The 23068-nt window shown below is 53.6% G+C and overlaps 11 protein-coding genes across 11 annotated transcripts; 8 read left to right on the top strand and 3 right to left on the bottom strand.

Moving 5' to 3' along the window:
- Positions 1-518: 518 nt before the first annotated feature.
- Positions 519-1300, top strand: J4E79_010553 (uncharacterized protein; the record flags this gene model as incomplete). Its single annotated transcript, XM_049359390.1, has 2 exons — positions 519-969; positions 1023-1300. The coding sequence occupies 2 exons, from the start codon at positions 519-521 to the stop codon at positions 1298-1300; spliced, it is 729 nt and encodes a 242-aa protein (XP_049206201.1).
- A 1068-nt stretch (positions 1301-2368) lies between these two features.
- J4E79_010552 (uncharacterized protein) lies at positions 2369-2842 on the top strand (the record flags this gene model as incomplete). The annotated part of the gene is made up of 1 exon (XM_049359389.1): positions 2369-2842. One exon carries the CDS (start codon positions 2369-2371, stop codon positions 2840-2842), a length of 474 nt encoding a protein of 157 aa, XP_049206200.1.
- A 1306-nt stretch (positions 2843-4148) lies between these two features.
- J4E79_010551 (uncharacterized protein) lies at positions 4149-5611 on the top strand (the record flags this gene model as incomplete). The annotated part of the gene is made up of 2 exons (XM_049359388.1): positions 4149-4203; positions 4272-5611. The coding sequence occupies 2 exons, from the start codon at positions 4149-4151 to the stop codon at positions 5609-5611; spliced, it is 1395 nt and encodes a 464-aa protein (XP_049206199.1).
- A 293-nt stretch (positions 5612-5904) lies between these two features.
- J4E79_010550 (uncharacterized protein) lies at positions 5905-6885 on the top strand (the record flags this gene model as incomplete). Its single annotated transcript, XM_049359387.1, has 1 exon — positions 5905-6885. One exon carries the CDS (start codon positions 5905-5907, stop codon positions 6883-6885), a length of 981 nt encoding a protein of 326 aa, XP_049206198.1.
- A 297-nt stretch (positions 6886-7182) lies between these two features.
- On the bottom strand, positions 7183-8272 carry J4E79_010549 (uncharacterized protein; the record flags this gene model as incomplete). The annotated part of the gene is given in 2 exon segments (XM_049359386.1): positions 7183-7346; positions 7363-8272. 2 exon segments carry the CDS (start codon positions 8270-8272, stop codon positions 7183-7185), a joined length of 1074 nt encoding a protein of 357 aa, XP_049206197.1.
- Positions 8273-9023: 751 nt separating this feature from the next.
- On the top strand, positions 9024-11575 carry J4E79_010548 (uncharacterized protein; the record flags this gene model as incomplete). Its single annotated transcript, XM_049359385.1, has 3 exons — positions 9024-9139; positions 9224-10997; positions 11048-11575. The coding sequence occupies 3 exons, from the start codon at positions 9024-9026 to the stop codon at positions 11573-11575; spliced, it is 2418 nt and encodes an 805-aa protein (XP_049206196.1).
- Positions 11576-11795: 220 nt separating this feature from the next.
- Positions 11796-13463, bottom strand: J4E79_010547 (uncharacterized protein; the record flags this gene model as incomplete). Its single annotated transcript, XM_049359384.1, has 1 exon — positions 11796-13463. One exon carries the CDS (start codon positions 13461-13463, stop codon positions 11796-11798), a length of 1668 nt encoding a protein of 555 aa, XP_049206195.1.
- Positions 13464-14512: 1049 nt separating this feature from the next.
- On the top strand, positions 14513-15713 carry J4E79_010546 (uncharacterized protein; the record flags this gene model as incomplete). Its single annotated transcript, XM_049359383.1, has 4 exons — positions 14513-14562; positions 14666-15074; positions 15124-15528; positions 15594-15713. The coding sequence occupies 4 exons, from the start codon at positions 14513-14515 to the stop codon at positions 15711-15713; spliced, it is 984 nt and encodes a 327-aa protein (XP_049206194.1).
- A 516-nt stretch (positions 15714-16229) lies between these two features.
- J4E79_010545 (uncharacterized protein) lies at positions 16230-18312 on the top strand (the record flags this gene model as incomplete). Its single annotated transcript, XM_049359382.1, has 2 exons — positions 16230-16310; positions 16462-18312. The coding sequence occupies 2 exons, from the start codon at positions 16230-16232 to the stop codon at positions 18310-18312; spliced, it is 1932 nt and encodes a 643-aa protein (XP_049206193.1).
- Positions 18313-18743: 431 nt separating this feature from the next.
- J4E79_010544 (uncharacterized protein) lies at positions 18744-19883 on the bottom strand (the record flags this gene model as incomplete). The annotated part of the gene is made up of 3 exons (XM_049359381.1): positions 18744-19463; positions 19526-19740; positions 19835-19883. The coding sequence occupies 3 exons, from the start codon at positions 19881-19883 to the stop codon at positions 18744-18746; spliced, it is 984 nt and encodes a 327-aa protein (XP_049206192.1).
- A 267-nt stretch (positions 19884-20150) lies between these two features.
- J4E79_010543 (uncharacterized protein) lies at positions 20151-22220 on the top strand (the record flags this gene model as incomplete). The annotated part of the gene is made up of 3 exons (XM_049359380.1): positions 20151-20372; positions 20464-21418; positions 21472-22220. 3 exons carry the CDS (start codon positions 20151-20153, stop codon positions 22218-22220), a joined length of 1926 nt encoding a protein of 641 aa, XP_049206191.1.
- Between the last annotated feature and the right edge of the window lie 848 nt (positions 22221-23068).

Genomic DNA, 23068 nt, shown 5'->3' with positions numbered 1-23068 from the left:
TCGCGGTCCTGGGACTGAGCATGTATGTTCTTGGGTTGGCTTTTGGTCCTATGACTTTGGCTCCTCTTTCGGAATACTTTGGAAGAAGACCTGTCTATATTGTGTCTTATGGTATCTTTCTCTTGCTGCTCCTGGGGACGACGTATGTAGAAAGCCTTGGACCATTCCTTGTCTTGCGTCTGTTCTCGGGTTATTTCTCATCCACGACAATCTCGAACTTTGGGGGCACCATCGCGGATCTTTTTCATCACCATGATACCGGGCCAGCAATGTCTTGGTTTCTCTGGGCAGCGACAGGTGGCAGTCCGACTGGATTTGTGCTCTTCTCTTTCATCGCGCATGGTCGATCGTGGCATACTGTGTTCCGCATCATGTTTTTCATCTGCTTGACCTTCTGGGTGGTCATGGTCGTCGCGCTCTATAGCCTTGGAGAAACAAGACATAGTGTAATACTCTTGCGGAGAGCACGGGCCCTACGACAGCAAACAGGCGACGATGGGATTGAGGTGCCGGACGAAATGAAGCAACGAGGACCGAAACAGCTGTTCACCACAGCACTCGCCCGCCCATTCAGGTTCTTGGGCTCTGAAGCTATCGTGCAGTTCGGTGCACTCTACAACGGGTTTCTATACGGCTTGAGCTTCCTTTTTAACGGAGCCTTTCACATGATCTTTGGCCCGAACGGTTACGGTTTCGATACTATCGGCGTCGGTATCTCCTTCCTTGGAATCGTCGTCGGTATCACGCTTGGCCTAGCTACCAACGTCTTACAGGAAAGATACTACCAAAGGCGGGTTTCTCAGGCCGGCCATCGCGACGTCCCCGAGGCGCGAGTGCATCATGCGAAGCTGGCAGCGATTGTGTTACCAGTGTCTCTTCTGGCTTTCGCGCTCACCGCAACGCCGAACATACATCCCTTCTTTGCCGTTCTCGCCAGCGCGTTCTGGGGATGGTCATTCTACACTCTTAGTAAGTCACAGAGATGACAAACGTCAATCGTACTACACTGACACTCTAACTAGTTCTGATGACGCTCACGTACACCGAAGACGCCTACAAAACGTACTCAGCATCAGCTCTTGCCGGAATTGGACTTATTCGTAATCTTGCTGGTGCTGGATTCCCACTCGTCGGAAGACACCTGTTCTTGAACATAGGCACCAGGAACGCGAGTCTGGTACTGATGGCGATCGCCATTTGCCTAGCGCCAATACCATTCGTTCTTGAGAGAAGGGGCGTATCATTGCGCAAGAGAAGCCCATGGGCGGTCGCGCATGAAGATGAGGACGAGAACAGCTGAACCTAATACCGCTTGCGACAGTTGTCTCGCATTGTATGGGGCTCAGTCTGTTCTGTTGTGGGAAGGCGTTGATGGCGCGTCAGATTCATGCTCCAAGTTCAAAGGATTTGGCTGTCATACGCCTCGACTATGGACCACCTGTACAACACCTCACACGTTGAGGATGGTCGCAGTGCGCCCAGTCAAGCAGAATTGTCTTCGCAACCTTGGAAGTCTATACCTGGGCAAGAACGTGGAATGGATTTCTGTACCCGACGAACTCCACATTAGAATCGAATCAGAGAACCCTGGTCTATTCGCGTTCAATCTTTCCATCAGCCACTGATATGCATACCTCGTTACTCAGCCCTGCAGTCGTCTAGGCAGCGGCAAGTTAGCGACCCAGATGGTTCGATCTCGCGCACGTGACATTCACTACACAGCAAACCCAGCACACCCATTGGACAAAACAGAGCATGACGGCTACCCAAAATCAGCATAACAACGTTTCAACCACAACAAAACGTGTTGTTTCGGATCTGCCCGTGGTTTTAGCGCGTAATCCCATTGAACGTTACGGGCCAACCAACGCGTCGCGCAGCCGAGAGGGTCGGCGCGTAACGCTAGATCTCGCGCTGCCGACTACCCACCCGCGTATCCACCTGAGATATTCTTAGACCGTACGAAGTCTACATATGAGGCTCTGCTCTTGCGATGACAGTACAGTATTCAGCAACTTCAACCATCTTTCTTTCCTTCAGTCGGTTTTCATTCGGTTCTTTTCTTTTGAGTCTGTTCTGTGAACAACTCTGTGTTTCATTCGCGACATAACTTGCTTGTTTCCTTCAGTCAAGTCTCAGCATAGCGACGGAGTTGTTCTCTTATCCATCGTCTTTCGTCATTTTCCGTTTTCTTGTTGCGAGAGACATTTCGACCAGCGCGCAAGTCGTGTCTAGTACCTACAACGACATCTCGAATTACGACTACACAGCGACTTATCTACGAAACGTTCGCAAAACTACTCGACAGCCTCTTCAGGAATTCCGATTATTCGCGTCAACACGATAAACTCTCCGTAACATCACAACAATGTCGTGCCAACCGTTCACTTCGGTCCCTCAACCACCCACCAACCTCCCGTCGTGCGCCGTACCTGTCGGTGGCTCGAACTCTTCAATACTAGATGCATGCTGCAACGGGCACATCAACGCGATCGCGACTTATTCCGCTCCCGACTCAACCACATCATCACCATCCGCGTCCTCAACCCCAGTCATCGTCAACTCCGAAGACAACGACGGCTGCTTCCAATACTGCATCACCGATTCACCAGACATCGTCCAGAGTTGCTTGGCACAGAAGATGGAAGAATACGAGAAAGAAGGTGCACGTGGCATGGGCATGTTCGGCTGCTTCAACACGGACAAGGCGGTCGGTGCGAGAAAGGTCGATGAGGAGCGAGGATATGCTAGTGCGGGTGTGAGAATCAGTGGGGGTGCGAGTTGGGTGGTATCAATGCTGTTGGGTCTGAGTGTCATTGGTGCAGTTGTGGGAGGCATTTGAGTTCCATTGAAGAGATCGGTACATGGCAAGACCGTGGAAAGATGCGAGGTGTTTGGCCGAGTTGTATACCCAGTGGTTTTCTCTAGCATCTCCTACCGCTGACGCTGGACGTAATGAATAATGACATATTCCAATTCCTTGACTATAGTAGCGGTGTGGAACGACAACAGTGATGAGATCTACGATACGATGATTTGAACGACTTGGTTGCGCATCCGAACCGCAGAGATATCCGTCCAGTCCCAAAAGTAAAAAGTAAAATTTCCCCAGCCTCAAATCGTCTTCGACACCTACAAAGGCGGTGAGTGAGCAAAGGCAGACATTCCCCACACTCACAAAGCGCCTCAACAACATTGTGTGCAAGGAACACGGGCGCAGATCCCATCATGCTTGCACTAAGTAGTGGTGTAGTGGCTGCGATAAATTATCAACAGCTGTGGTGTTTCTTCTTACAACTACCGTCTGAGCCTGTCAACCGGAGACCATGTCAGCAATGCCGGAGCAACCACACATCGTCAAATACTGTGACCAAGAACTGATGCACCCACAACCTCGGCATCCGGTGCCTATTGTCGAAATAGAAAGAATAGCAGCCAACGCTGAGAAACAAGCTTCTCCAGACCTAGCCTTCGCATCGCAGCAACAACCACAGGCGCAGCAAGAGCAACGGCCACAACCACAAACGAAACCAGACCAAATTCCCCAACGAAAGCGAAAAGACAGCGCGGCACCTTCATTATATTGCGACTCCCCCGTCTTAGAAAAATACGAGCAAGCTTCTGCAAACGAGCTGCTTGATGCCTCACACTCGCCTAAGCATGTGCCGGAGCATTTCTCCAACTCGGGCCTATTAGAAGCTGGGTTCAACCAGGAGACTTCTCGCAGAAATTCCAATTGGCGTCGCTTCTTTTGTAAGCCCCTGATCGTGAAAGATTCTGATGAGAAGTATCGCTAAACTTTCCTCCAGATGGTTCTCTAGAGTTCTTGATTCCTTTTGGAAGTGAATGGGATAGTCCGTGTTTGGCGTCCCGGAGGACTTCTGTTTGAAACGCGTCGAGAGCGCGTACGCTACTTATGAATGAATGAAATCTTAACATGAGGTCTTTCCTTTGATGAAATTGCAAGCTTGATGTGTACCTGATGGGCCTGTGGCTGAGGGGCAGCCGATGTGGAGACGAGGGAAAGTTCCCCGCGACAATTTAGCGCTATCGCACCCCTGCCGCCGATGCGGAGCGTCATATCTTTTTCTCGAACGCGCAAACAGTCACAGCCCAATTCCACACGTTATTCTCTCATAGATCTCAAGATGGCATCCGAAAAGAAGGTAGCAGAGAACATGCTTTGGGGAGGTCGTTTCACAGGTTTGTGCAGCCATTGGTCTATTGAGTCCATCGACACTTGAGATGACTGGTGCTAAGACGCGTTGCAGAGGGCCTCGACCCAGTCATGGAGCAATACAATGCGTCCCTCCCCTACGACCGTCTCTTCTACGCCGAAGATATCGCCGGCTCTATCGCATTTGCCCGCGCAAACAAGAACAATGGCATCCTCACCGCCGACGAGTTCGCAGCCATCGAGAAGGGCATGGCCCAGATCAAGGAGGAGTGGGCGTCAAACTCCTTCGAGGTCAAGGCGAACGATGAAGACATCCACACCGCCAACGAGCGACGGCTAAGCGAGATTATCGGCAAGGACATCGGAGGCAAGCTCCACACAGGGCGAAGCAGGAACGAGCAAGTCGCGACCGACATGCGGTTATGGCTGAGGGAGCAGCTCAGGACGCTAGAGGGCTACCTGAAGCTCCTGATCAAGACATCGGTACAGCGAGCCGAGGCTGAGATCGACGTGCTCATGCCGGGCTACACACATCTCCAGAAGGCACAGCCCGTCCGGTGGTCGCACTGGATCCTATCGCATGCCACCGCTTTCGCCTCCGAGCTCGAGCGCCTCCGCGAAGTCATCAAGCGCGTCAACCGTTCCCCACTCGGCTGCGGCGCGTTGGCAGGTAACCCCTTCAACATCGACCGCGACGCCATGGCCAAGGAACTTGGGTTTGAGGGCCTGCTCACAAACTCCCTCAACGCTGTCGGAGACCGCGACTTCGTCTTCGAGACACTACAATGGGGCTCGAGCTTCATGCTCAAGATGTCGCGCTGGGCGGAAGATCTGATCATATACTCGAGTCTGGAGTTTGGCTTCGTGCGGTTGGCTGATGCCTACTCTACTGGTAGCTCTCTCATGCCCCAGAAGAAGAACGCTGATTCTTTGGAACTCATCCGAGGAAAGAGCGGTCGTGCTTTCGGACACATGGCAGGCTTGTATGTCACCATCAAGGGTCTTCCTACGACCTACAACAAGGATCTGCAGGAGTCTGTTGAGCCTCTAATCGACCACATCAAGACGGTCAGCGATTCCATTCAGATCGCCACCGGTGTTCTGTCGACCCTGAAGATCAACGCCGACAAGATGCACGCTGCACTTGCCCCAGAAATGCTGGCCACAGAGTTCGCAGACTACCTTGTCCGGAAGGGCGTGCCTTTCCGTGAGGGTCATCACATCTCCGGCCGTGTTGTTGCGCTAGCAGAGGACCAGAACGTTCCCATGGACAAGCTGAGCTTGGAGCAGCTGAAGGGTATTGACTCCAGGTTAGGCGACGACGTAGTTGAGTGCTTAGACTACGAGCGCGCGGTAGAGCTGAAGAACGCCACTGGTGGCACAAGCAAGAGTGCCGTCATGGAGCAGATCGACATCTTGAAGACGATACTCTAGAGTAGAGGTTTGCCAAGCGACGCCTAAAACGGGTTTAGACAAAATTCACGGTGGTCACAGGTTATGAGAAATGAGAAATGATTACTACACCACTAAGATGTCGAGTGGTGATGAAGGCTGTCGCATGCGTGCGCTGGTTGCATGTGCTTACCCCACTTCATCTAGCCAGCGGATCCGCGTTCACATCGCAATGAGCCATATGCTGTGAGACAGATCTAGATTTACTGCAACTGACTCGCATCTCACTTCTAGGACAATCATTAGGGTCGAGAATCTGTCTAACTAAAGTTACCATGCAACCAGATCCACACAACACCGATGTCGTCGCCAACATAAACTACTTCCCTGCCACCGGCATCCCCATCACCAAATCAGAATGGAAAGTCAAATACCTCGACGACAAAGATGAATACACTCGCCCCATGCTCATCCGCGACGTACGAAAAGCGAATAAGACATTCGACCTAGACGTCAACGGCTTCGCATTCGTCACACTACCACAAAAGCAGAGAGTAGACCGACACAGCAGCGAAGAAGACGTAAAACGAGAATACTACCCAGAGTTGGAAGAAGTAGTCAAGAAACTGTATGAACCCTTACCCCCATCCTCCATTACAGACATCAAGATCTCAGCACACAAAACTAACACCCTCAGAACCGGCGCCTCAACCGTCCACGTCTTCAACCACGTAATCCGCGCACACACCTCCCCCTCTGCAAAGGGCATCCAAGACGCCCTCGGCCGATGGCAAGACATTCCCTCCGGCCACCCCCACGTCGACTACGCGGGCTCCGCATCCGCCCTCAGCGGTACACTTACTGAACTCTCGCTCCCACCCCACATCAACGATCTCTTCACAACATCCACGCGCTACGCCTTCCTCAACTGCTGGCGGCCCCTCAAACGCGTGCGTCGGGACCCGCTGGCCGTGTGCGATGCGAATACGGTGCCGGAGAGTGATTATCAGGTTAGGTTGAGGGAGTTTAGTCGTACGGGGAATAGGAGTGAGAATTATGTTATTAGTTGTGGGGTGGGGGAGAAGGGAGAGAAAGAGGATGAGGGAGTAAGAATGGGGATGGGGGAGGGGAAGGGGCATGAGTGGTGGTATATGAGTGGGATGCAGCCGAGGGAGATGGTTGTGTTCAAGGGGTTAGATTCGAGGAGGGAGGAGAGGGGGTGGAGGTGTCCGCATACGGCGTTTAGGGTTGGGGGGAGTGAGGGGGAGGAGGCGAGGGAGAGTATTGAGGCGAGGGTTGTGGCGTTTTGGGAGTAGGAGTTCGGGGTGTATGGGAGGGGGTGATGGCGGGGAGTGGGTAGTACATCTTTGTGGTACCTGCAATTTTAAGGCTTTCTCCTAGAGATTTTATCTGTGATTTATTTCGCAACGAGCTATCTACAGTGCTTGTTCTGCGTTCCAGAGTAGATATTGCTATCGGTGTGCTACTGATTGAGTCCTTCCCTCGTCGCTTTCCCTGGAATGTGTTCGAGAAGTAGACATGCCTCGGTGTCGGCACAGATCACTAATAGTTGGTCCACAGTCCCGGCCGCGCCGGTCTTGATCGAAGTGAACCTAGGCGTATGTTGGAGGTAGACAGTGGCCTCGGGGGTCTCTCAGGCCGTTCGCGTATGCTGGGTAGATCGTGAAGAGAGCTTGGTCTGCGTAGGTGCTCGCTGTTTCGTCGCGGTACATCAAGGAATCGGCTAGTCGTCCTAGTTTCCGCCTGATTGCTGGCTCTGGAATCCGACTGACCACTTGCCATCGCAGCCTGCTGTTCATCGTGGAGGTATTTTGTAAAGACGAAATCTCTCCACTTGAGCTCTTTCTTCAAAGCGATAAACTTTGGCTCTGCATAGACCTCTCGGTTGATTTTGGCCATGCCGTATTTGCAATGCTTGTTGTTGTAATCTTTAATTGCCCTGCCGAGCACTAGCCGAAGCGCTTCGCACGACCTTGTCCCAAGCTGTGCAACAACCATATCGTCAGAGACGAGTCGACGTGCAAGTAACTTCTGACTCTTGTCCATACCCAGTTTCCCCGGTAGAAGACCGCGTCCCCGCGTCCAAAAGGATGGCTTAGTGTAGAGTAATGTCTTGTGATGGTTTCCACCTTCGCACCTGTGCAACCGGAAAGCGTACAGCTGCTCGAAGACGTAAGCGATGTCGACTCCAATAGTTCGTGCTGGCTCCATGATGAAAGTGCTGATGAACTCGCGGTCGCTATCCTTTAGCAGACTCTGAGTATTATCAACCACAGTCTCACATGCTTTGTGAATGACATCAGCGTATTCGAGAACTACGCGCGTTCCTTGAAAAGTCAAAAGGCTGGTATTTCGCGCGGAGAGGTTCGTGGTGGACAGTTTGGGCGAACATGCAGCGAGCGCATAATGGAGCTCGTGAAAGTCGACGTCGTAGCTGTACACCAGGATGTCGACGAGAAGACGGACAAGGAGATCGACTGCGGCAGGCTTGTCTTGAGGAAGTTCCAAGTTTGTATCGTGGCCTGAGATTTGTTCTGGCCCAAAGGGATAAGACTCCAGGGGGTGGTGGGAGGTTTCGATCGAATTCCGCGGTGTGATAGGAGGGCGATGGCTTGCGCTGTAGGTTTGCTTTGTTGGTCCTGCACTCAGGTGCCCTGTGGCCTCCTGAGACAGTTCCGGCATTACGAAAGCCTTCTCTGACGAAATGAATACTGCCGAGGATGGCGAGAGACGACACTGATACCGATTGCGACTGTCCGCAGGTTTGACAAAGAGGAATGGAGAAAGGTCAATCACAATCACGAGGGCGCCGCTGAGACCCTTTTGAACTTCCTTACATCGAACAACGTAACCATCGTCAAGTTGTGACCTGTAGGGGTCCAAAGCGGAGTCGTTGGCCGTCTGACTGGCCACCCACAGCCATGTATTGCGCGACTTCTGGCATCTCAGCGGATGATTTGTTGAGAGAGGCTGAATCACATATTCAGGGTCGATGATGATGGTACTATCCAGCTTGCCTCTACCGTAAGTGACATTCACAGTAGACCGATGCGACACCTGTCCCTACCAAAGCATCGATTAGGAGAGAAGGCTGAAGATGTGATCAGCTCGAAGACACAGGCGACGTAAGTCGGATCCATCGCGAGATATTGCATCGAAATGATGAATGAATTGCTGAAGTGAAATTGGTGGAGGTATGGAGTTGAGCATGTGAAAGCAGAAGGCGAGGGGTGAATGCAGGGTGGCAGGGGTGTGCAGCATGACGCCACAGCCGAGGAGCCAAAATTACTCGGGCTGGCTTATCGATTAACAAAATTATCGCCGTCCCACTCTCCACCACCCACCAGACAGTGCAGCGCCGAGTTTCTGACACCGCATAGTCAAGGTGGCGTCGATTCCTTTCCGATTCAAATCAGGTGGCAGCGGCAACAACATGGCGCCCATGGCTGCGACAGCGCACCACCACCGGAGCACGACCAAGAAGGACAAGAAGGGCTTCAAGTCCCGCCATGCCACCAAAGGCGCGCTGAAGGAGCAGAGCAAGGGCCAGTCGCTCCTTCCCCGCCACCGCGCCTAACTCTGCTGACTGTTTCTTCTAGGCAAGGTCAACTCCCTCTCGTTCGAATTCGGCAGCCGCAAGACTCCTCACCAGCAAGTCATGAGCAAGTTCGACCGCCGCAACCGCGCCAAGCAGATGCGCATCAACAAGGACCACGAGCACGCAAAGTCGTCCAACGTATTCGCTGGGAAAGATGGCGCGCCGAGGATCACCGCCCTCATCCCGCTATGTTCGGATGTCTCTACCGCCGAAGCTGTCCGCAGCCTGAACGCCAGCCTGGACATTGAAGAGGAGGTTCCCGAGGCGGGATGGACACGCACAAACGTCGACCGTTTCAAGCAAAAGGTGCAATATCTGATCGTAAAGAGAGATCTGCTGGCGGCTCTCGACGCCTGCCGTGTCGCCGATTTTGTCGTCTTCATCCTCTCGGCGCACGAAGAGGTCGACGCAGAGGGCGAGCTGATCATGAAGTCGGTCGAAAGCCAGGGTATCTCAAACACCTTTACCGTGGTGCAAGGATTGGACAAAGTCGAGCCCGCCAAGGCCAGGCCTTCAGTCGTTTCGTCGCTCAAATCCTACATCACCCACTGGCTACCCGCGACCGAGCGCGTCTACTCTCTCGACAACCGCCAAGAAGCCGCAAACCTCGTCCGGTCGCTATGCACAACTACCACAAAGGGTGTCAGGTGGAGGGACCAGAGGAGCTACATGTTCATCGAGGATATCGCGTGGCCTGGAGGCAAGTCGGCCGTCAACGCGGACGGCACGGGTGATGTTGTCATTACCGGTGTCGTGCGCGGGCTTGGGTTAAAGGCCGACAGGCTAGTACAAGTGGGAGATTGGGGTGACTTCCAAGTCGACAAGATCGTAGCCGCTCCACTAGAGACGAGGAAGAAGCACAAAGAGGAAGAGATGGCTGTTGACACAGAAGGCGATGGGATCCTAGAGCGTCCCACAGAAGACCAGGATGACCTAGCAGATCTCGCACCAGAGGAAACAATCATGGACGATGTGACCAACTACGCCACGTCTATTGCGCCTTCTGAGCGCAAGGGCGTCTTGCTAGACGACCACCACTATTTCTCAGACGAGGAGGAGGAGGTCGCGCCCGCCAAAAAGAGGCGGTTACCAAAGGGCACAAGTGAATACCAGTCCGCATGGTATCTCGATGACATGTCCGACTCGGGCTCGGATCTGGAAGATTTCGACGACATGGAAGTTGACGAAGACGCCCAGAGCCAGCCTGCGCACCCTGCAGATGGTGTAGAGGGCATGGACGTCGATGGGAAAGCTATGACCGAGGGCGCTCCTTCAGAATATCCCCAATCGGAGATGTTCCTAGACCCATCACCAGAGGACGAGGCTGCACAAATCGAGGAGTACCGGAAGTCCAGAAAGACAGAAGAGGACGAAGATCTCGAGTTCCCTGACGAGATCGAACTACACCCCAATGTGAATGCGCGAGAGCGTCTCATTCGCTACCGAGGACTGAAGAGTCTAAGGAACAGCACATGGGAGACGGAAGAGGATCGACCATACGAGCCAGAGGAGTGGCAGCGGTTGCTCGATATTTCCGACTACAAACGTACAGCCACCAAGTTCATGCGCGAAGCCTGGGCTGGCGGTGTCAAGCCCGGAACTCGGGTCAGCGTTCACATTCGCGGTGTCCCGTTACAGTTCCAGGAGATGCAGTCACGGCCAATGGCCATGTTCTCGCTCCTCAGACACGAGCACAAGCGCACAGCCGCCAACTACAGCATACTGCTCAGCTCTGAGCATGATGGCCCGATCAAGTCGAAGACTGAGATGATCGTACAGTGCGGACCAAGGAGGATAGTAATCAACCCTGTAAGTCACCTTAGTCCTCTATTCTATCCCTCAATACTAATAGTATCCAGCTCTTCTCCCACGCCGGCAACACACCAAACAACGTGCACAAGTTCTCTCGCTTCCTCCACCCCGGCCAATCGGCCATTGCATCTTTCATCGGACCTTTAACCTGGGGCAACGTCCCTCTCCTCTACTTCACTCGCACAACCCCCTCTCCCGACCATCCTTCCTCCCTTCGCCTAATCGCGACCGGAACATCCCTCCCACCCTCCACCAACCGCATCATCGCCAAGCGCATCATCCTGACAGGCCACCCGTACAAGATCAACAAGCGCGTCGTCACAGTGCGCTACATGTTCTTCAACGACGGCGACGTCAAGTGGTTCAAGAGCTTACCGCTGTGGACGAAGCGCGGAAGGAGCGGTTTCATCAAGGAGAGTCTGGGTACGCACGGATACTTCAAGGCTACTTTCGATGGCAAGATCAGTCCTATGGACGCTGTTGCTGTTAGTTTGTACAAGAGGGTTTATCCTAGGGGGGCGAGAGCGTGGAGGGGTGAACTGGAGCAGGCAACTGAGATGGAACAAGCTGCTTAGAGGTTTACGACGCGTCAATGACTTTTATGATATCATGGGGTTTTAGATAGGCTAAAATGGGTATGGAGTTTTGTTGTTCGTCTTCCATAAGTTACCTCAATCAAGTGTCTATGAACCACATCCGTGAAGTGAACGCCCTAAAATGCTCATACAGAAGGATGCTTCTCACCGCCAACGCCGATACAAGTCTGAAACAGCATTAAGCCAATTCTTCCCAGACTCACTTCCTCGCAAACCTCTCAAGCGCCGGTCCATAATCCTTCTTCAGCCTCTCCTTCCTCTCAATCTGCCGCTTCTGCATATTCTTCAACGCCTCCCTCGCGCGCTCCTTCTCCTCATCAACCACATTCTTCGTCCCACTCTTCCTCAAATACCTCCTCAGCGCCGAATTCCTGCCCTTCCCCCTCTTCTTCAACATATCCACCTTATCCGGCTCCTTCTCGCCCCTCGCAGCGCGGTATTCACGTTGCCGCTCTTCATTAGACGCGAGATCGAGGTTACCGACGAAATTGGGGTCGAGCGCAATCATCTCGGGCTGGATCTTCTCAAGCAGGGCATGCACTTCTGTTTCGCGGCGCTGCTTGGAGGTTTCGTAGGGGTTGGTGCCGGGCTCGAGGGTGTCGGGGTTGGCTTCTCCGGCGCCGGGCACGATGATGGAGGAGAAGCCTTTGTCGTGCGATATGCCGAGGACGTCTTCGAAGGGGCAGAAGCGCACGCGGCTGACGTTTAGGCCTTCGCCGCCCCAGCCCATGTACGGCATGATGGGGGCTGCGGCGTCCTCGGGGTTGCGGCGGAAGATGTCGTCTTTGTAGATGGAGGTCTGTGTGCCGTAGCCGACGGCTGTGAGGTTGCGGTCGGAAATGGAGAGGGTGGTGCCGGGGACGCGGAGGTGGGTTTGGTACATTTCCTTGAACATGCGGACGTCCCAGACGGACATGCGGCGGTCTTGCGATGTGCTGACCATGTATGTTCCTGATCTGTCGACTGCGATGCTTCGGACGGGGCCGCGGTGTGGGAGGAGTTTGACGAGGGGCGTGGCGCTGTTGGGCGACCAGAGGGTTACGAGACCTTTTTGGTGGCCGACATGCAGGATGGCGTTGTGTGGATTTTGTGCGAAAGCTGTCGCGGGACCGAGCTTGGTGTATAGTTGTGGTAGTGACTGTCCGGTCGAGACATCGGTGTATCGTATTATACCCGCGGTCGACACCGAGGCGAGGAGGAAGTGGTAGGGGAGGTATTCGAGGTGTGTGGCTTCAGAGTGGTTCTTGAGCTTGTGCATCTCCACGCCGTCGCCTGAGTAGATGTAGACACAGTTCTTCTGCGCGACCGCGAAGTTCTTCTGGTTGCTCGTGTGCAGCCATCGCGCGTCTCGCACCGTCTCGTTGAGTTGGAGTTCGCAGCCGACCTTTCCGTCTCGCCAGTCAAAGGTCGCGACATGTCCTTTCCTGCCTGCGATCAACAGGTCACGGCCGTTGCGACTGTACTCGCATACGTCGTAAGGACCCAGACCGTCCAACTTCAACTCGAAGCCTTTCTTTGCTGTCTCCAGACCAACTTCCCGCTTGATCTCGTCTTGTCGTACCTTATATGTCCTTTCCAGCTCATTCTCAGTTTCCAGCAGTCCTGGGTTGTTCTCGAGCAAGACTTCGACATTCTTCGCTTCTATCGCCGCCTGCTTGTTCTTCACCTCAAGCGATGTGATGTTTCTCCGCAGCTTCTTGTCCTTGACTGTTTTCGGCCGTATGCGGTCGCCGCGCCCATATTGCTTTGTGGCTGATTCGGTGAATTCGGCGATGGCGCGGGTGTCTTCGTCGTCTATGGGCGCTGCGTTTTGCGACTTGCGCCGCGGTTGCGCTGTGCTGGGCTTGGAGCCGCGTTCGGTGGCCATAATGCAGTTGCGGTGGCTGGCAGCCTTTTTGCGACAATGGGAAATTTGATCCGCTTCGTAAGCTATGTTTGTGACTGAGGAATCGGCTGCACGTATTCGCTGAGAGTGTATGCGCAAAAGGTTCCTGGTCGCGAATGCCCCAATCCTAGAATTATTTCTGCCGGCATTCACCGCTTCGAAATCTTGGCGACACTCGTGGTGCACAACCCAAACTCCATGCCTCTCTCACCATCGCTAAACTTCTGTTTCGCTGACTTCACGTGAAACTCAACCCCATCTCCACTGATATCTGTTGAAGTCCCCAGGCCGGGGCCATCTAGATTATCTTGATTAGGCTTTGCAAGCGGTAGCATCTCAGCGTGGCACTCACCTTGTGGCCTACGCACGAGAGTTATGTTTGTGTGCCGACATCCTTTCTTTCGGGGTTTCTCAGGCTCGCACTGGAGGTAGAGGTGGCGTTGGAACCGAATGTACCCTTTGTCTGTTTATCGGTGCTTGATGTAAGGTCCATCGCCTCGGCATTGCTCGACATTTGAAGCTGAGGTAAGGGTTGAGCGGCTGCTTGAGCTTGAGCGTCAGCTGCTGCTCGAGCTTGTCGAAGCTGGTGCGCAGCAGCGCGGGCACGATCTTTAGCCTTTCTGGCCTCTGATGGCTTCCCAGATTGTCCCTTACGACCCATTGCAGTATTTAGAGAGAGCTTGGAGAAAGAGAGAGGAGTCTGGAGATTAGAGGTCGAGACAGTTTCGAGGCTATGTGCTGGGTGTGTATGCTCACGTATTAGTACAGAACTTTAGATAATGGTTGCTACTCAGAGCCGAGATCGCATTATCGCACGCTACGTATGTGTTGGGCAGCTGCGGCTTCTCTCACTGGCTCCTGCCTTCACCTTGAGTTCGGCCCAAACAAACAATGTGTATCCTTAGGCTTCGCTTAGGCATCCCTCTCTTATTCCCACCGCCATACAGGGTCTCAGGGTCTCTCATCAACCCCATTCCACTCTCTCTCGTTCTCATACTTCACACACTACTCTCTAACACCAGTCGCCAACAATGGGAGGCCGCCGCAATGTGCACGCTTACAATCAGGACGAGATCGACAGGTACGTACAGATAACATTGACCGGAAATGCCAATGACAGCAATATTACTTTTGAAACAACCCAGTCGTTGTTCAATTTGACGCGCTACTAACTATTCTTCCAGGCTCCAGGGTATCCCGCTTCCCATGAAGATCAAATGCGGCCGGTGCCACAAGAACCTCCCTCAAGTCAAGTACTCCACCAAGCAGCTGACCGATGCGCGACACCAAATCAAGACTTCAAGCAAGATCACCAAGTCCATCAACTGCCACAGTTGCACTGGACAGCAGAAGGTCGAGATCGAGTGCACCATGTGTGGCAAGACGAAGGGCTTGGAGGAGTTCGCGAAGTCTCAGCGCGCCAAACCCGACACTGCCAAATGCTTCAAGTGTGTTGAGCTTCAGCTTGCTGATGAGGCCGTTGACGGAGACCGCTATGAGGATCCGACTAGGTCCTTCGTTCCGCCCGACCACTCCCAGGGCCAATTTCCCGAGTACTGGTCCGCAGCTACTAGTGAAACATCTTCTACTTATGTGAGTTTTCGATAAGGGCTGTCTGTGGCCGTCATACTGACCTGTATAGGGAGATGACGAGTGGAAGACTGTTAACGGCATCAACCGACGAACCGAGCGCAAGGATATTGAAGACGGAGGTATTGCGCTGTCGGCTGGCTTCCAGAAGGCTATGTCCATCAACGGCTCAGCAGACGAGAGCCTCATCGACACCGAATACTCCTACCCGGCTGGCCATGGGAACGCCAACACCGACAGCTGGAGCGAGGTCCGCACCAAGTCCTGGCACACCCAGTCCAATGCGGCTCCTAGTGCGAGCTCAGGCTTCAACCCCAACGCCTATCGTCGCTCGACTTCCTCCGTCACTGGCTCGTCCCACACCTTCACCTCCAGCGTGGCTGAGCGATCTGACACTTCGGAGATCCGCCCCAATGGATGGGCTAAGATTCGTGCTGCTCCTCGAGGTCCTCCTATGGTATGTTCAACGATGAATCCTTCAGATCTTGAGTGTTGGCAAAAGCAATACTGACTATTTCATAGGTGCCTATGGGTGATACTGTCCGACAGACAGGGTCTACTGTCGATGCTTGGGACTCGGATGAGGAGGAAGACGAAGAAGACGAGGACGATGATGACAGTGACGACGACACAGTCATCTAGTCACTTGACCCCGGTATATGGAGATCACAGAGATTGAAAAGTTTGCACAACGGACAAGGTCCTGTTCTGCGAGGGGATGCGGGAGTTTGGATTGGACTGGCGTTTGATGTGTATATGGATTATTTGATTTAGCTGTGGTCATGACAGCGAATGATCTACCCCGTGCTGTCCCAACCGGAGGGACGTACATAGGACTACAAGAGTTGAATTCTTGAATCGATAGCGTTATGGATAGCCCTATCGCGCGGCTATGGTGACAGTGAAAGGAATGCCGTCAGGGGTAGACTAATCCGGAAAAAGCGACTAATTGCCACCACGTGATTGCGCGCCGTACCCCAACGCGCCTTCCTGCGCATGTCCCACCCCACTCACACCCAGCGCAGTCGCACCACCACGACTGTACCGCAACACTTTCTTTCAAATAATTTTCGTTTCAATCGCTCTTATAGTACGAAATAGATACAGGCATCATGTACGTCAAGTTTCGCTATTCGACTTTATGAGCACGCAAGACTAATGAGTGGCGACAGGAGCGGACGACGACCTAGAGGCGCAGGCATTCGGGGGCCGCACTCTGCCTTGACAGATTTTCTGGCCGTGAGTGACATCTGTTCTGGGGACAAGCATGCCCGACATTCAAGACTTGCGACATGAAGATCGAAAGCGGCTGGGTTCTTGCTCGATAGCGGCCGCGCAAACCTCAGTGGGCGAGGCTTGAGAGAGACACTCGCTAATATCTCATTTTCAGGCGAACAACATCTCTGCAGCAGAGATTCGCGATTCTTACGAACAGCGCCGTCAACAAGCCGAGCGAGACGCGGCAGAAGCAGGAGATAATGGCGAGGGACCTTCAAATGCCGGTGAAGATGACGAAGATGTCGAGGAGGACCTACAAGCCGAATCCTCCGCCATGGCAGCCGAGCGCACCCGCAAACGTAAACGCAATCAAGACGAGGCCATAGCGAAGATTAAGAAGGGCAAGGCGGCGAAGAAGGCATCAAAGAAGAAGAGCAAGAAGAAGGGCTCAGACGATGAGTCCGATTTTGAAGACGCCATGGACATGTACAAGAAGGCGAAGCCACTCCCTGGTCAACTGGAAAACTGCGAAATTTGCGACAAGCGATTTACCGTCACACCATACAGCAAAGCTGGTCCAGACGGTGGTCTCCTGTGTACACCATGTGGAAAAGAGATGGTCAAAGATGCAAAGGCAGAGAAGAAGCTTGCTAAGCCTGTGGTGCGAAAGGGTCGAAGAAAGATCGAGAGCAACCGCCTCGATGGTATGACACAGCGCGGACCCAAGACACTACAACAATTATGCATCGAGAAGCTCGCAAAACATTCGGAGGACATTGACGAACTGGGCGAGATGCCAGAGGGTATCATGAACCGAATCAGCGAGATCTTCTCAAAGAAGCGAGCGATGAACTCCAACACGATGAAGCTGTTCCTCCAGTCAGACATGCAGTCAATCGCAATTCATGAGGCAGCATATCTCGAGACGGAGGATTACGACCAGCTCTTTGCCGTTTGTCCAAATGTCAAGCGTCTGTCGCTGCGCAACTGCTGTCAGTTCAAGGATAGCAACATCGACTACATGAACGAGAAGGCGAAGGCACTCGAAGAGATTCAGCTGCTAGGAGCCAACCTCGTCTCCAATGACAAATGGATTGAACTCTTCATTGCTCGGGGCCAAGATCTCAAGTCGCTGAAAGTTGAGTGGTTAGACGCCGCGTTCGACGACCAAGTAGTAGAGGCACTCTCCACCTTCTGCCCCAACCTTGAACGCCTCAAGATTGAGCGATGCAAGAAGATCGGCCCGGACAGCATCGACGCCATTGCTCACTTGAAGCACCTGAAACACCTCACACTCCGCTTCTACGACCCCATCACCCGCGAGAAGCTCGTCCATCTAGTCGATTCAGTTGGCGATAACCTCCGCACCCTGTGCCTGGAGCACTTCCTGGACAACACAACAGAGCCCACCGATGACGTTCTCGAAGCCATTCACAACAAGTGTCATTATCTCAGCAAGTTCCGCTTCACAGAGAACAATGAGTGCACCGACGCTGGCTACGTAAAGCTGTTCGCCGACTGGACCAACCCACCGCTCCACTACATTGACGTCAATTCAACCCGCGATCTAGATAACACAAACCCCGACGGACCCGAAGACGAGCCCATCGGTCTAGGATCCAACGGTTTCCGCGCCCTAATGGCCCATTCCGGCTCGCGTCTCGAATTCCTAGACATATCCTCCTGCCGCCACATCTCGCACGCTACCTTTACAGAAATCTTCGACGGCAAGAAGGAATATCCTCATATCCGCGAAATCAACCTCTCCTTCTGTCCCGTCGTCGACACTGAGATCGTCGCTGGTGTTTTCCGATCGTGTCCCGCTATCAAGAAGGTGGTTACTTTCGGTTGCTTCCAGGTCGCTGACGTGGTGGTGCCGAGGGGTATCGTGTTGATCGGAGCGCCGAGGGCACAGGATCAGATTGAGCAGTTTGGTGAAGTGGTGTTGGATTATCAGAGGGAGAATGAGGAGAGTATGGGGCATATGCGTGCTATGGGGCGTATTGTGCCGGTTGTGGGTTAGATGGTCGGGGATTCTCGCAGAGATGTGGGGAATGGGTTCTTCAAAAGTGGTGTATGGGCGCATGTATGGTATGGCTTACTGGAGGATTCACTCGCCCATGGCTGGTGGATATTACAGCGGGCATAGGCGTTCTTTTCGTTGGTTTTGTGCGACATGATTTAGATACATGTAGATTTCAATCAGTACGCATGAGACTCTCTGCATTGAGTATGCGTATGCGGATGCTGGATGCTAATAGATACATGATACATGGTACTCCTCAAACGCGACCATTACCCTCGCGCGGACTCCTCGCTTGCCCAAATCGTTAAATGGTAATAAGTAACAGCGTAGCTACGCGTATTCTCAGGTCGAACCGATGAGCTGAGTGGGACATACCTTGCCCTCTGCGCCCTCAGCGTAGATGTACTACGCCACTTTCTGTACCCCACTCATACCTTGCTCAACCAGATCATGAACCCAAATTGCACCACATAGCTATACACAAACAAAAACTGCGTCCTCCTCGACTTCTGACCAGTCTTGATATCCTGAGGATATCCCACGGGAGCAGGAGCGCCAAAGGCGTTTTGTGGTTTGTTGTCAGGCAACAGCACGTATTTCAGGCTCCTCAGCAAGAAGAACGAGTTCGCGCTGAAGCAGTAAAGGAATATGACCCAGCCGACCCAGGAGCTACTGAAACCGATCCAGTTGGCCAAGTTGGTGATGAGCAGAGATACGATGACGTGGACGAACTTGTAGCCGCTGTATGCGACGAGGTCGAGGAGTTGCGAGGAGCTGCTGATGGCGAGGAGGAAAGTGCCGGTTCGGATGATGAGGATCTCGAGTAAGGTGACAGCGATTGCGACGGTAGCGGTTTTGCCCAGGAGTTCGGGGTTGAAGGCGCCGCGTAGACCTGCGAATAGTGTTGACAGCAGGATGTAGGTCACCAGGGCCATGGTGGGTATGTACATGTCTGGTGAGTTGACATCTTCTCGCGGAGGCTGGTATAGTAGTGCGGCGGAGGCTGAGGGATCGGCCGTGTGTTGCCGTTGGCGCGACCATGGACGGTGCCACCATGGGAAGAGGATGATGCGTAGTTTGTTGAGGACGTAGGAGTTTGTGACGTTGAAGTAGTGCTTTAATGCGGACACTGAGACAAGGCGTCCTAGCTGAGATTTTGTTAGCAAGCTGTTCATGAACGGAGAGCCAGCGCTGTGCATTCCAGACATACGTTCTGTTCCATATAGTGCTGCCCAGCGTCCACGGCGCTCTTTCCCATCTGGAACCCTAACTGAGCAGTGGGGTCGTTGATGAAGCCTCCGAACGACGGGTGCACGCCATATCCGCCTTGTTGAGGCGGCATGCCACCAGCCTGTGATCCGTAGCCATAGCCGCTCTGGGGTTGTGAAGGGGGTTGCGGGGGAGGTGGTGACCGTAGCTGGGGGACTGTGGAAACGTGTTGTGGAACGGGGTGGTGTACTTGATGGAGTCAGTACACGGCATCTACAGGAGGCATCATGGGACGCGTCTTAATACGTACAAGGTGGTGAATGCGCCGGTGGTGGGTTGCCGTAGTTGGGGCGCTGCATGGCTGCGCGTCGGGGCGATGGTCGGTGTAGCGAGTGCGGTGTCTAAGAGAATGGAAAAAGACGAAGGAGCCCGAGTTTTGTGATGCGCAATTGGACACGTCGCCGTCAATGTTGGTTGAATTTCTGCCTTGAGCTGCGGTGTCGTTGGCACCTCCGAATTCCGACCATCTGGCAAGAGCGTGCACGGCCCGTCGTCATATCCCACATGTGCCCGCCGCACCACCACGTCTCCCTTCCGCAACCTTCCCGCCGCCTTTCACCCCCGCCATGTTGGATACCTTCGAGATATTGACTACTTCCGGCGTAGTCCTGTGGTCGCGCACATATGTCCCCGTCGGCGCCAACGTCATCAACAGTTTAATCCGGGATGTCTTCATCGAGGAGCGCGTGCAACCTCACGCCGAAGATGCCGGCGCCAAACCTACGTACAAGAAGGAGGGATATACTCTGAAGTGGACCGCAGCGAAGGATCTTGGCCTCATCTTTGTGGTATGAACACAGTCCTCGTTTCGCCAATCGATCGAGATAGGGCCACGGCGCAATGCGACGTAGATATGCGCAAGAGCTGACCGTGCCATAGGCCGTATACCAGAGTCTAGTACACCTGACGTGGGTCGACAAGCTCCTCGATAATGTGCGCGCACTCTTCGTCGGCCTCTATGGCGAGCAGCTGAAGACGGAGCACAGCAGTGTGGTCAACTGCGACAAATTCGGCGCCTACTTCGACCGACAGATGCATGACCTGGAAGGTGCCAGCGACTCTGGCGCACCAAGTATCAAGCTCACCACTCCCGAATCGAGTACCGACAACGACAGCGCCGACGAAAGCTTGCCTAAGCCAACGGCATTACAGAAACCACAGCAGTCCTTGTACGATACGAGCGCCGATTCAACACCAGTACCCACGCCAGATACGTCGAGACCTACTACACCTGCGCAAAGTCAGCTTTTGACTGGAAAGGCAAGACCGTTTGGAGGGAAGATGTCACGGCGGGACAAGAAGAAGGCCTCGGCATTCAGCTCAGCACCAGTGTCATCGGGTGACGAAGCATCAGCCAAGAAGAAGGGCAGGGGCTCAGCCAAGAAGGGCAGAGTGTGGGGCGAGTTCGGGGCCGAAGAACAGGACGATTCTGTGCTCGACTACTCGCAATCAGACATCCAGGGCGACGCCTCTGGGAACGAGGCGCTTGAGGAGATCCGACCAGAGACATGGGGCCACAAGACAAAGAAGGGCGAGTTCGTGCTGAAAGATCTTGATGAAGAGATGGACGAGATAATTGCAGCACAAAACGCGAAGAAGGACAAGGAAGCACCCGCTGCCTCTGGTGGGCTAGTAGGGTCCAGTTTGGGTGCAATTGGCGGCCTGTTCAGGAACGTGGTTGGCGGCAAGACACTCACCAAGGAGGATTTGGCAAAACCACTTAAGGGAATGGAACAGCACCTCCTTCGCAAGAATGTGGCTCTCGAAGCTGCGGTGCGACTATGTGAGAGCGTCGAGCGCGATCTCGTGGGCATGAAGACTCCCAGCTTTACCAGTCAGTTGACACGCCTATCCCTCACCACACCCAGCTACTAACTATTCCAACAGCGATCGAGACAACACTCAAATCCTCCATGGAAAAGGCTCTCACCAAGATGCTTACTCCCACGTCCTCCCTGGACCTCCTCCGCGAAATTCAACACACCAACGCCACCACATCCCGCCCCTACGTCATCTCCATTGTCGGTGTAAACGGCGTCGGAAAGTCGACAAACCTATCCAAGATCGCCTTTTTCCTGTTGCAAAACCACCACCGCGTGCTCATCGCAGCAGCGGATACATTTCGTTCTGGTGCTGTGGAGCAACTACGCGTCCACGTAGATAGACTGAAGGAGCTATCGCAAAGAGAAGGAGGTCAGGTCGATTTGTTCGAAAAGGGCTATGGCAAAGATGCTGCCAACATTGCAGCGGATGCCGTTACCTTTGCCTCGAAGAACAGCTTCAACGTAGTGCTCATCGACACCGCTGGTCGCCGACACAACGACCAACGTCTCATGTCTTCCCTTGAGAAATTCGGCAAGCTAGCCAACCCAGACAAGATTCTCATGGTGGGTGAAGCGCTTGTCGGCACAGACTCTGTTGCACAGGCACGCAACTTCAACGCTTCTTTTGGCGTGGGGAGAAACCTCGATGGATTTATCATCTCAAAATGCGATACCGTCGGCGATATGGTGGGTACACTGGTGTCGATGGTGCACGCGACAGGCATTCCAGTGGTATTCTTGGGTACCGGGCAACATTACAGTGATCTAAGGACACTTAATGTTAGTGCCATTACGAGACTGCTCATGAGCTAAGTTTTCTACGGATTACCGGAGCCCTGTATTACAGTCTATCAATTCTAGTAATGATGTATTTCTGACCAGAGGAGGGAATCGCAACATGAGAACCCACTGCTCGCAAGTTGAATGCCAACGCAAACCCATGTCCAGTCAAGCTTCATGCGTAGCTAGTGACCCACACACCCCATTGTGGCGCCTGGAGAAAACCTGATCTTCGTCCCGTTGAAGCTTAGCTGTGGCTAAGTGACTGCGCCATGACCATTCCGGCAGATTTTGGCTGTAAGGCCCGCCGACACACCTCCATTCGAAAAGAGCCTCACACGATGTCAACCACGATGTCGTTGGCCAGCGCTGCACGGAAATTGCCGCTGAACGGCAAAAACGGCAGGCTAGGTGTAACGGAGCAATGCCCAGCAGCTCTTGTTGAATGCATGACCTTGTTTTGCAGAGATTGTGCGAGTTTCGCGTTGGGCAAATGACGACACAGACGCTCGTCCCCGCGTGCGCCTTCGACGTTCACGCCTCCCAAGCTTTACAGCATGCGCGCTATCGTCTTGGATCGACGTAACCGGTAGGCTAGACCATCCTCCAGCCTCTAACCAACCTGCGTTCCAGCCTCCGGCCTCGCGCGACTTGCCCCTGGTCCATCTTGTTTGGTAGAGCATGCGACTAGTCGGAACGCGTGTGCCGTCCATGTACTATGACATTGAATGTTTATGGGGAAACGCCAGAGTTTGGGTGCTATGATGCAAGCGCCCTTGTGGAAAGGGTGTAACCAGGCCGATACATCAAAGGCAGCTCGACCTGCTTAAATTACACTGATAGCGACACCCTCGTTCCGTGGCCTCATTCACACCCTTGAC

The sequence above is a fragment of the Alternaria viburni genome, assembly GCF_023758015.1.
Source record: "Alternaria viburni strain BMP 2772 chromosome Unknown scaffold_31, whole genome shotgun sequence".
Classification (NCBI taxonomy): Eukaryota; Fungi; Ascomycota; class Dothideomycetes; order Pleosporales; family Pleosporaceae; genus Alternaria; species Alternaria viburni.
The sequence above is the reverse complement of the archived record's forward strand: the minus strand, read 5'-3'. Positions and strand labels throughout refer to the sequence as shown.